This window comes from Cimex lectularius, unplaced genomic scaffold (assembly GCF_000648675.2).
Source record: "Cimex lectularius strain Harlan isolate CLEC.00 unplaced genomic scaffold, Clec_2.1 scaffold226, whole genome shotgun sequence".
In the NCBI taxonomy this organism is placed as follows: domain Eukaryota; kingdom Metazoa; phylum Arthropoda; class Insecta; order Hemiptera; family Cimicidae; genus Cimex; species Cimex lectularius.
In genome coordinates this window covers 939,711-952,322 of record NW_019392846.1, presented here as the reverse complement: position 1 = coordinate 952,322, position 12,612 = coordinate 939,711, and the positions used below count along the sequence as shown (strand labels likewise).

General features: G+C 35.2%; 1 protein-coding gene and 1 non-coding gene across 3 annotated transcripts in view; one reads left to right on the top strand and one right to left on the bottom strand.

The window, feature by feature from the left end:
- LOC106666975 (laminin subunit alpha-1) overlaps window positions 1–12,612 on the bottom strand; it is a 95,392-nt gene that overhangs the window by 11,605 nt on the left and 71,175 nt on the right. For both annotated transcript variants that reach the window (XM_014394540.2, XM_014394541.2), the window contains exons 3-19: window positions 11,242–11,481; window positions 10,925–11,167; window positions 6,352–6,744; window positions 6,137–6,292; window positions 4,247–4,390; window positions 3,921–4,184; window positions 3,555–3,817; window positions 3,269–3,500; window positions 2,811–3,207; window positions 2,635–2,744; window positions 1,795–1,972; window positions 1,451–1,738; window positions 1,252–1,391; window positions 965–1,192; window positions 656–901; window positions 426–596; window positions 187–359 (exon numbers count right to left, since the gene is read on the bottom strand). In XM_014394540.2, the coding sequence (XP_014250026.1) occupies window positions 187–359; window positions 426–596; window positions 656–901; window positions 965–1,192; window positions 1,252–1,391; window positions 1,451–1,738; window positions 1,795–1,972; window positions 2,635–2,744; window positions 2,811–3,207; window positions 3,269–3,500; window positions 3,555–3,817; window positions 3,921–4,184; window positions 4,247–4,390; window positions 6,137–6,292; window positions 6,352–6,744; window positions 10,925–11,167; window positions 11,242–11,481 (3,866 nt within the window). The remainder of the gene's footprint in view (window positions 1–186; window positions 360–425; window positions 597–655; window positions 902–964; window positions 1,193–1,251; window positions 1,392–1,450; window positions 1,739–1,794; window positions 1,973–2,634; window positions 2,745–2,810; window positions 3,208–3,268; window positions 3,501–3,554; window positions 3,818–3,920; window positions 4,185–4,246; window positions 4,391–6,136; window positions 6,293–6,351; window positions 6,745–10,924; window positions 11,168–11,241; window positions 11,482–12,612) is intronic.
- Trnad-auc lies at window positions 2,107–2,179 on the top strand. Its single transcript has one exon. It is a non-coding gene; the product is annotated as a tRNA-Asp (tRNA).

Here is a 12,612-nt window from a genome sequence, read left to right as displayed (position 1 = left end):
GTTATTTTCCGGACAATCCAATACAATTTGCATGCAATAACACTTGGCCGCTGCACTCCTCTCATTTTTATAATGTATAACCGTTAGATTGACACTTGTGAGCAAACATAAAACTTTTAACATTCTAGCTATGATGAGATATTTGACATGATATACACCATTACCATATCAAAAGTTAATTCCTACCTTACTTGATGATGACCTGAAGTATACGGAATTATAGGGAAATGTTCTAGCACAAGTTTTCCATTTCCTTGGATTTGCAGCAATGGATAAGAGGTGAGTATCGAATGAGGAAGAAAATTATGTTCGCCATCACTTTCAACAGTAAAATGTAGAAAACCGCCATATGACAGCAGCTGCAATTTACGATAATTAACCTTTTGCATTTATTTCTCAATTAAAGGAATGAAAAAAATGTCTACCTTATCTCCCAAAAATTGTTTAGGCAACTGCCAGTAAACTGGCGCATCGACTAAATAGTTAACACCCATTTCTACATTCCCTTCATCGCCTGGAATTATTCTTAGATTATTGGTGATGTTTAAGTGCCTGGCATCTTTTTTCACCATTCCTCCATTTCCAGGTATTGCCAACTAGATATTCAATTAAGATTAAAAATATGAAAAATGTTTAAAAAAATGTTTTGTCTTACATTGATGTAACAAATTTCTTTCGTATCGACTGGGATGATAACGTTATTTGGTGAAGTCTGATTGTCATAGTTTACCATTAGAATTCTTGGCCTGTTCATTCTTATACTGCCCCAAATCAAACCCGCATCTCTACATTTTGCACTCCGGCCAAAGCAAAAGCATTCCGTGCATCCTTCAGGATTGTCTTCTCTCAGACCGAACGTCCCATCTTTGCATTGATTACATTGTAAACCGAATACATTATCCTGCAATAAAACAATTAAATATATGACACAATTTTAATTGTATAAAAACATGTTTTGCATTACTTTGCATGGACATTGTCCAGTCACATCACAGACACAAATACCATCGTGACAGTGCTGAGGTTGTGTGCCAGCGATGTTACAAGCACATCTTTTACAACTTCCTAAACCGAAATAGCCCCTTACACAATTTTGACACTTGTCGCCTTGGTATCCTTCCCTACAGGAACATTTGCCAGTGATCGGGTCACATTTCCTCCCGTAAGAACCAATCAAGTCACAATCACATGGCTAAAATTAAATTTATTTATTAAATCAAATTTTTAAAAATTTACTGATAGTGAAAGTACTTTGCAGCCCTTTGTAGGGTGGTAGCCCCAAGAATGTTGTTCACATCTTTCACAGGTGATTCCTGTTGTGAAAGGAGGACAGACACACCGCCCGGTGTCTGGATCGCATATTTTTCCAGGTTGATTACAAACTTCACACTCTAAAAATAAGTTTTTCAATTAATAAATCTAAAATATTTTAATAATTTGTTAACATTACCAGAACATCCTTCACTTGACATGTTGAAATATTTCGGCATGCACTGGTCACATTTAAGACCCCCGACTCCAGGTTTGCAGTAGCATTGACCGCTTTCTAAATCACAACTGATTGATTTGGATCCGAGAGGATCGCAGTCACAGGATACACAACCAACTAATGATAATCCCCAATATCCTGATTCACATTTATTACACATTCTCCCTATAACATGTTGCTTGCATGTACATTCACCAGTTTCCAAGTCACAGTAACGGCTTTCAGATCCGTTCGTATCACAATCACACTCTAGCAAAAAAACAATAGATGTAACAAAGATTTAAGCTTTATTTAAATAACCATACTTTTGCACCCGTCAGAAGAATACCCATAATATTCTGGAAAGCAGGAATCGCAGAACTGGCCTGTGACACCTGGAAGGCAGTCACATGCTCCAGTTATGGAATCACATAATGAGGATTTTGCTCCAACAGAATCGCATTGGCATGGAAGACATTCTGCCGATACATTTCCAAATCCAGTCTAGAACAAGTTTTAATTGATGTTAACATCCATATAATTAATGTAACATAATTAACTAATTGATAAATGGCAAAAAGGAGGGAAAACTCAAAAGGTGCGGTTGAGATGGGTAGTTAGTGCCTGAGTGGATCGAAGTCACGATAGCTCAAGTGGTAGAGTAGTGGCGTATCAAGCCAAAGGTCGTGGGTTCGAATCCCACTTGTGACACTGACTTTTTTATCTCAACTAAAAACCTTAATTAATTGAATGATATTAATTAGTCAAGCGGACCATGAAAACTAGTGAATTTAATAAGTTAAAATGAAGTATACTTCACTAAAGCTCTCTGTGGCCATTTCATTTGTCACCGAGAATCAAATAGATTACAAGACATTTGAAAAATGGCAAAAAGGAGGGAAAATTCAAAAGGTGGAGTTGAGATGGGAAGTTAGTGTCCGAGTGGATTGAAATCACAATAGCTCAAGTGCTAGAGTAGCGGCGTATCAAGCTGAAGGTCGTGGGTTTGAATCCCGCTCATGACACTGACTTTTTTATCTCAACTAAAAACCTTAATTAATTGAATGATATTAATTGGTCAAGCAGACTACAAAAACTAATGAATTTAATAATTAACTAATATAATTCAAAAGCAAACTTAATAACCGAAGATTGATTCTATTTACCTGGCATCGATCACATGTTCTCCCATAAAATTTCTCTTTACATTTGCACTGTCCTGTTTCGGAATCGCACCAATCTTTCTCTTCTGAACCAATTTCATTGCAATCACAAGCTTTAGAAGTAAAAACTGATGTTAAACATTCATATTTAAACTACTATTTAAAACAAAAAACCTTACGGTAACAGCCATAATGTGGGTCTCCGTAGTGATTGTCTTTGCACTTGTCACATTTTAACCCGTGTGTGTTCCCATGACAAGTCAGACAATGTCCTTTGAGGGTGTCACAAGGTCCACCGCTGCAATTGCAAGGTTTACACGTTGATCCTCTCTCTTCTGGATTTCCAAAAAACCCAGGCGCACAGCTTTCACAATGTCTACCAGAATAACCTTCAGGACAATCTGTGCAAACGTAATCTAAGCTGTCCGCTTTACAAGTTGGACTGAAATTGTTCTGGTCATGGATTAAAGGGCATGCACACCTCCTACAGTCAGTATGGGTGCCTTTTGTAGCATCGCCGTAATAACCGTCCATACAACTTTCACATAATGGCCCAGTAGTGTGGTGTTCACATTTCTATGACAAAAATTTTCATTACACACTTTTTTTTTGTTATAATGAGAGTTGTTTTTCTTACACCACATTGACCAGTCGTTGCATCACAGGTTGCAGCATGATTGTGACAGTTACACTTTGAACATACAACTTTGTAAACTGGTACAATACCATCGGTGACCTTTGTATATCCAAAGTCACACTGTTCACAAGACAAACCAATATTTCCTGGCGGACAGTCACACTTTTCAATAAAACCAATTGAACTTCCGCTACCCGACTCATAGCCAATTTCCATAATACAAGCTAACAAACTAGAGAACAAAGTTAATACTGTGTTATTATTGAACCGTTTGATTTTATCCTACCTTCCTTCAGCCTGGTCCGTATGAAATTTTGCTCTTATTAATAAATGTTTAATATCAGCGAGAACACTTAAAAGTTGTTCACGACTAATATATTCTCCTTTGAAATCTTCAACATCCATGTGATTTCTTCTCAAGCGTGTCACATAGTCTCTATAAGTATCCAAAACATAATACCAGCCGTCTTCAACCAATGGAACTGTAATGTTCATGCTTCTTTCATGATGCCAAGAATTACCATAACCAATCCTTAAACCATTTTGCCCCTGAAATAAATTATTAGCACTCACTTTAAGAAGTTTTAACAACTAAAATCACCACCACTCTGACACAACTTAAAACTTAATTTTCGTTTATTCATTTCCTTACAATCAAAACAATGTCAGGCCCTTTTGTTGCTTTTCCACTTGTGTCGCCTCTCATTATATCCCAACTTAAAGAAAACGTTATTGCAGATCCGTAGCTTGTCAACTTATTTCCACGGTAAGGAAGTGGAGCCATCCAGTAGTAGCTGTCAATTCCAGACATTTGATAATCTCCGATCAGTAAATGATTCGTCTTTGGATCCGTATGCGGCTGTACAATGTAGCTTGTTTGTAAATCACACACTTGCCATTTGTCCATACTCATAAACTAAAACGAATTGTTAGTTAGATTAATTTTAAGTGAAATATCGTTTAAAATGTATAGCCTACTTCATTGACACTGTATCCAAGAGCTCTTTCGCATGAATTTGACACCCCAGAACAATAACATTCTCTACAATCCACTGTTCCGTCTCTGTCTAGAAAGAAAAATCCAAGTTGGCATTTTTCACAGAATTCTCCTGTCACATTAGGCTGAAATAATTGGATTTAATATGATTATTATTTAATATTAATAACAACATTTAATTATTTATATTTTTATTAACATTTTTATTACATGCTTAATTTATAATAAGCTTTACTACATTGAATAATTATAAAAGGCTTCATTGTAATTTTATAATATTTAATATAAAAATAATAAAACAATTCCTGTCAAACAAGAGGGCTTGACATCCAGCTACCATTTTGGGTGTTATAGACATGGAGTCAAACTACTTTATAAATTATTTTGTTTGTTAAATTATTATTAATTAAAATTCCATCAGATTTGCCAGGATTTGAACACAGAGCATCAAGCATGGGTGGGAATACAAGTATGACACCATAACCACTCATGCACAGTGATACCCTAATTTATAAAATTGAAAAGTGCTTTGTACAATATAAAAAAAGGATCAAATTTTAACCATTTAATAACAATAGATTGCGTATTATTTAGTCGACTAAAATAATATTAGAACTTGTATCTTTATTACATTTTTCTTTTATTTGAACATAATTAATTTCCACCTGAGGAAGCCAACATTCACAAAAATTTTCCAAAATGCCATCCAAGTTTCACAGACGATATAAACTGGGAGGTGTATGGGTTGCACCTTTTAAGAAGGAAATACAACGAGTCTTCCAACTCTAAGCACATTATTTTTGACCAAAGTTATTTCTATCGTAAAAGTATTGGAGTATGCTGTTAACTAACATACATAAAAATGAGCATTTTTACAGACAGCCTCAGCACTCTAACTAAATTCTACTAAGTTTAAGTATAACCCCAGGTGTGATTATATTTTAATAAACATTGTTTGTAATATTTTCACACAAACGGAACAAGGAAAAAATAGTGATATGCTGGGTTATGGGACATGGCATTAAGCATAATTCCTTTTTAAATTCGCTAATTTCATGGTCCACTTGACCAATTAATATCTTTCAATTAATTAAGGTTTTTAGTTGAGATAAAAAAATCAATGGCACGAGCGGGATTTGAACCCACGATCTTCGGCTAGATACGCCGCTGCTCTACCACTTGAGCTGTCGTGACCTCGATCTACTCGGACACTAACTTCCCATTTCAACCCCACCTTTTGAATTTTCCCTCTTTTTTTGACATTTTTCAAATGTTTCGAATCCCACTTGTGACATTGACTTTTTTATCTCAATTAAAAACCTTAGTTAATTAAGCATAATGAAAGAGCAGGTGTTTTAGTCAAGGAGACACCATTAAATGTGCCATTCTGGAAACTCGAATCACCAAAGCCGACATTGTAAGTTTTTTCCAAAAGTGAAGCGTCACAAAATGGCAAGACATGTATGAAACAGTTGAGGTAATTGAAAATATTATTGTGTTCTTTTTCCCAGATTCTAAAAAACCCACTTGTTTCAAGGTGGAGGAAAGGTAAAATTTATTTTTCTCACCGATCTCAAGCTTAAGAACTCATAACTGTGAAAGATGTGGAGTAGCAGACAATCTTGACTAATTGTTCAGCAAAAAAATTAAACAATGAAAAAAGAAAGAGGTTTATAAAATTTATAAGATATTTCCGCTGAGAAACCTTTGAGCAGCATTGAAGCCTATGATAACTTTTTCATCTCAACCAAGACCTTACATAAAAATTAGTAGCAATAATTACTATTGCTGAATTATTAATAATTTATCTTTTTACAGTTAGATTTTTACTGTTATTTATCTTTTGCCTAATGGTGATATAATATGCTTACTTTGCATTTGCAAGATTTTTCACAAGATGATCCTGCAAGCCATCCTCTTGGATCACAATTGCAAGGGTAACAAAAAGGATAGTGGCTGTAGCCAGGAGCACATCTATCACATTTCAATCCAGTAAATCCTTTGGCACAAATACAACCACCTGCTGGCTAAAAAAGGTAAAAATGGTTAATTTAAAAACTCTTTGATAAAGATGAATACAACAAACCCTATCAAAAGCGATTTCAGAATCATCTTTGTAGCACAGCCCATTTGAGCCGACGTCCTTTGGGCAGTCACAAGGCCTGCAAGGATTTGTGGCGTTTGGCAGCACACCAGACGGACGATACCAGCCATCCTCGCACATCTCACAGTTTACTCCAGTTGTATGGTCCTGACAATCCAAACAGACACCTCCACCAAGGAATCTTCCATCGTGAGAATAAGTAGTATCAATGCCAGAGTCATACTGGCAGGCATCAGCATGCCCATTGCATTCACACTTCAAACAAGGATTGGCCTCTTTAAGAGTACCAGCCTTCCACGGCCTTTGATTATACAAAGGAAGACATTCATCACAAAACATGCCGGTCGTCTTGTGCAAACACTCACAAAATGCTTCCTAAAAATTACAAAAAAAATTAAAAATAATACTAAAATCAATTTTTCAAACCATTAAAATTATTATGTTGTGGTTTGAGTATTATTTCTTCTATTTTGTTCATAATGTACATTTATTTGTCTTCTAAGAAGTTTTTCCTTGTATAAAAGTAATTTTAAGATGATATTTTAGTTTTATAAACATTCCTAATACATATTCTTTTTATTTATTCTATCTCTAATAGGAAAATTCTAATTAGGTCTTTCATCAAAAAAATCTTACATATTTTAATTAATTAAATTAATTATTCTTTTTATCTCAGGTCTTGGTTGAGAAGAAAAAGTTAGTGTTACAAGTGGGATTCAAACTTACTCCACAGTTCTAACCACTTGAGCTATCGTGACTTCAAGAAGTCTTCATGAGCAGCAGTATTGAATCGAAGGTCGTGGGTTCGAATCCCGCTTGTGACACTAACTTTTTCATCTCGCCCAAAACTTTAGATAAAAAGAATAATTAATTGATATAATTAATACGATCAATTATGACTGCTAAACATTAAGGAAAGGCTTAAATATGTAGCTTATTTACAAAGTTAGTGATGGAGTGAAGAAGGTTGCTTATAAATACCTCAGTGTAATGTAAAAGTAGTATTTTAGCTAATAGTGACAAAATTAAGTCCTGATATATCATATCTTCAAGGGAACAATGGATAGGTAAGTGTTTTATGATACATCCTGGGTAAAAAATGAAAAATATATAAATTATATCAAAAGTTTAATTAGTTTCATCTATTGTGTATGTATATAAGGAAGTTTTTACTTTTTTAACATGTAAATACATATATGATATTTTTTTAACATTATATGAATTAATCCATATATATTCAGCAGTCACAATTGATCATATTAATTATTTCAATTAATTATTCTTTTTATCTAAGGCCTTAGTTGAGATGAAAAAATCGGTGTCACAAGCGGGATTCAAAACCACAGGATTTGAAAAATGGCAAAAAGAGGGAAAATTGTAGGTTGAGATGAGTTGGGGTCTGAGTAGATCGAAGTCACAATAGCTCAAGTGGTTAGAGCAGCAGCATATTCAGCCAAAGGTCGTGGGTTTCTGACTCTGACTTTTTCATCTCAATCAAGATCTTAGACAAAAAGGATAATTAATTGAAATTATATGTATTTTTGAAAATATTGATTAATTTTCGTATGCATTAAAAAATTATTTAACCAATTGCTCTCTATTGCTAGTTCAATAGTGTGAGTTGCCCTGAACACATTTTCACTGACGTTTGATTCTGCTAAAAAATGATGAATTTTTTGGCCTCTTTAAGACTGATACTTAGGACTTCCTTCGGTTCTTCGTTTTCTTCACCATCCAGATCAGTTATTTCAGTTAAAAATTATATTGTCTTAAGCATTACAATAACTGCAATGGAATCGTTGAAATTAATAAAGTCCTAAAAAGTGACCAAATTGTCTTCATTTTGTACAAGAGATGACATCTGATGCGGGCTTGGATTTCCTTTTTCTTTTCCATAGTCGATATAACTTTTAGAAAACCACAAGTTCTGAGGCAATTTTTTCCTTGCTTGGTCGGCAATGTGGGTTTATCTTGAGTTAGTAGCATCCGGTGTACTTTACAAAATACTGGTAATGGCCACCACTGGTCCTAGTGGCCTATATGACATGGAGCTCGGCCCATCCTCATGAGGAAACCCCTGCCATTCTATTCATATATTTAATCAGGATTTCAATGTTAAAGTATGAATCATTAGACGTTTTGTCAACCTTGAAGGCGAAAAAAAATATCAAGATTTTTCTGTAGAAAAGAAGAATAAATTCAGCAAAGCTTTGATGCCTTGCAGTTTAGCAAACTTCTGGCGCCGTTTTATTGTGTCATTCTCGACTTATAGCTTTCGTATTGTGTAACTTTTCAACGAATAACAAAATATGTAGAAGTCGGTCGGTATTTTCGTGTTCATTTTTAGTCTATAATCAGTGACGACTCTTTTAATCTATCGGGTTTCTGGCATTGAGCAGTTCATTTTTAATTTTATTGCTCTATTAATTATACAGGGTGGTTCGTTATGATTTGCAAAAATAGAATCGGGCAATAGTGGATTGCAAACGGAGTGGCATAACTCTTAATGGTTTTCTAACTCACTTCATCGAGAAGAAAAAAAAATTTCGGGAAAAACTTGTCACATTCCAATTTAAAAAATCATTTTTAATCAAAATAAGGTCTTATTAAAATCTCAGTTAAAATGACGAAAGAATGAGTTATCGACTGTACCATTTCAGACCAACTGAAAAGCGTTTCGCAGGCATAAACCTTAAAAAGTTTAAAAATTGGAAGATGTCTGAAAGAATTTCAAAAATTCACTACGGTGTGAAAAAAAATTCCTAGAGAATGGAATTTTTCACAAAAAAATTGATATGGGTATTCTATTATCGAGGAATATGGTAGATCACACCCCTCAAAAAACTGTGTATCATGGAAAATTCAAGGTTTTTAGCGAAGGAAATTGATGACAGAAGCTTTTATTACATGAAAACTGAATACTACGGATTAAAATTGAAATAAATATTGACAATTTTTGTAAACATCCCAGCACTAAAAACATTGATTTTCCTTTTTTGCGGGGGTTGATCTACCGTACTCTTCGAAAACAAAATGTTAATTTTATTGCTCTATTAATTATACGGGGTGGTTCGTTGTGACTTGCAAAAAAAAGAATCGGGCAATAGTGAATTACAAACGGAGTGGCATAATTCTTAATGGTTTTTTAACTCACTTCATCGAGAAGAAAAAAAAATTCGGGAAAAACTTGTCACATTCCAATTTAAAAAATCATTTTTAATCAAAATAGAGGTCTTATTAAAATCTCAGTTAAAATGACGAAAGAATGAGTTATCTTCTGTACCATTTCAGACCAACTGAAAAGCGTTTCGCAGGCATAAACCTTAAAAAATTTAAATTGGAAGATGTCTGAAAGTATTTCAAAAATTCACTACGCTGTGAAAAAAAATTTCCTGGAGAATGGAAAATTTCACAAAAAATTGAAATGTGTATTTTATTTTCGAGGAATATGGTAGATCACACACCTCAAAAAACTGTGTATCGTGGAAAATTAAAGGTTTTTAGCGAAGGAAATTGATGACAGAAGCTTTTATTACATGAAAACTGAATACTACAGATTAAAATTGAAATAAATATTGACTATTTTTGTAAACACCCATGTACTAAAAACGTTGATTTTCCTATGATACACTTTTTTTGCTGGGGGTTGATCTACCATACTCTTCGAAAACAAAATGTACCGATCTTACCATTTGGCACTACATACTGTATACCATTCGAAAGCTTAATAAATCACGCACTTTTGTGAAAGCGATCTCTAGGAAGTTTAACAAAGCGTAATGAATTTTTAAAAATTTTCCAAGATCATCCTATGTTTAAGATTTATAGGTTTGTGTCTAAGAAACTACTGTCAATTTTATTCAGAAATCGTGAGATGCGGTCTGGTGTGATGTAGGTTTCAGAAAAACATTTTCTTTATCGTGCCAATGTTTCGATCTTTATTGAGATCATCTTCAGGGCCTGGGATTTACAAACGTTGTTTACATTTAACAATAAAGATCGAAACGCTGGCACGATAAAGAAAATGTTTTTCTGAAACCTAAATCACACCAGACCGCATCTCATGATTTCTGAATAATTATCGATTAACGGTCACTAATCACCACACAAAACTACTGTTAGTTGAACTGAAAAGATTCAGGAGATGATTTATTCCTTAAATTAAACTTAGATTTTAAAAACGCCCTCAATTTTGATGAAAAATTTGTGGATAAAATAGATTTTTTTGTGAGAAGTCGGTTTTTTTCGAAAAATAATTCTTCTTGGCGGGGTGAGTAAGAAACCCGTTTTTACGCCATTATTATTGTTTTTGCCTCCATTTACATTATACTAACATCCAATTATTTTTTCATTTGATCGCAAACCACCCTATCCAGTCCAACTTCCCATAAGTGGGCACTACTCGAGTTGGGATTTTCTCAGGTTATTAAAAGCGTCCGCTTATTAGAAGTGTCCACATATAGGGAAAAAACAGGCACATCAAGTGAAAGTAATACTCCAATTGAATTCTAATTCATTGAATTAATAAATAAACATAGAAAGATAATCTTCTTACACCAGTGAGAGGGTCGTGCTTGCATTTGGAAGCATGGCCGTTGCAGTGGCACCGTCCCTGGATGAGGATGTCTTTTATAGTGTAATAAAATTTCTTAGCCAACTCGGAGCCGTGCACGTGTCTTGTCTTTGAGCTGCTCATCTTCTGCAGACTGAGTCTGACGAATCGCGCTTTAGTGAATTCTACAACTTCAGGGCTGTAAAAAGTGGAATTGACCCACCCCTGAGTCAGGCTGACGTGTATCTGCAAAGGAATTTTTATTGTTGGGGTTTTAATTGCACTTCATAGTCGGCGTTAATTTTTTAAATGGATTTTACCTCTCCGCCCTCAACGGGTGATACTTTCGAGTAAGCTGTCGTGCAGGGGACTTGATCTCGAGATCGCGTCAGGTGGTGGTTGGATGGCTTGATACCGTACTTCGACAAACACTCGTCACCGTTCGTTGCAAAGTACTGCCATGGCATGTAGTGTTTCCCGTCGATGGACCTCTCTAAAATCCAATTTCCCGGCCTAGGAGAAGGGCCCGCTCGGACTCCGATGTGCAGGACTTGATACACCTGAAACAAATATTATGACATAAATCTGCGTACTATTTGACCTTAAAAGTTGGTTTCAATTTGAACATTTATCCGTTGAGTTGTTGATAGAATAAAAATTTAAGTTTCAGTTGAAATTGAATTTTATATTGTGTAAGTACAAATATTGTTCAGCGTACTGTTTTCTTCGGATGGTTAGAAAGGCTCATACCAAACCTGAGAAGGGCCTTGGCATGGGTGTGGCCCCGTGATAGATGAGGCCCACGGTTAATAAAAAGACGGAGAGGGCGCCCTGTCAGGAAAACCGTCTTCCTCATTAGATGAATCCCAGGGTACCAGCGCAGCAGCGGTATAAAAACGATAAACCGTTTAAACAGGGCACACGACCGACACGAAGGGGTTAATTATTAGCCACGGCCGATTTCCCTAACTGGACACTACAATTAATCAATCCCCATGACAGTTATTTGTTTTGACATTCTTCTTCGCGTAATTTCATGATTTTGCACATCTATATGTTAACAGCTGATAATGTAGGATATCCATCTCTAGGATATCCAAATATACAGCCTCCACTGCAAGGTTTCTATTTACAGGAATAACTCGACAAGATTTCTAAATAACCATGGAATCTGTTAACATTTGTTTTCTTTTCTAATAGAAAATCGTTAATAGCATTTTTTGGTTTATAGAAGGACGTTTAAAGGTGCAGTGCTTTAATTAACTAATTAAGGTTTTTAGTTGAGATAAAAAGTCAGTGTCAGGAGCGAGATTCGAACCCACGATCTTCGGCTAGATACGCTGCTGCTCTACCACTTGAGCTATCGTGACCTCGATACACTCGGACACTAATTTCCCATCTCAACCCCACCTTTTGAATTTTCCCCCTTTAGAATGTTCTGTTTTATGTTATGCTGGCCAGGTGTGTCTTCCAGCGTTATGAAGAGATAGAAAGGGTACAAAGTTTTTTTATTGGGAAGATCTTCTGATTGCCTAACTCCACTCTAAACTACACGTTTTATGTTGAGATGGGAGTGGATACAATTTTCCTTTTTACGCTTTCCTTGCATTTCTCATTTGTTTTAAGGATACTTAAGGGGATACAAGGTCGTTGCTCGAATCTCCAAAATGACCGCTCTCGAGGTTATTAAA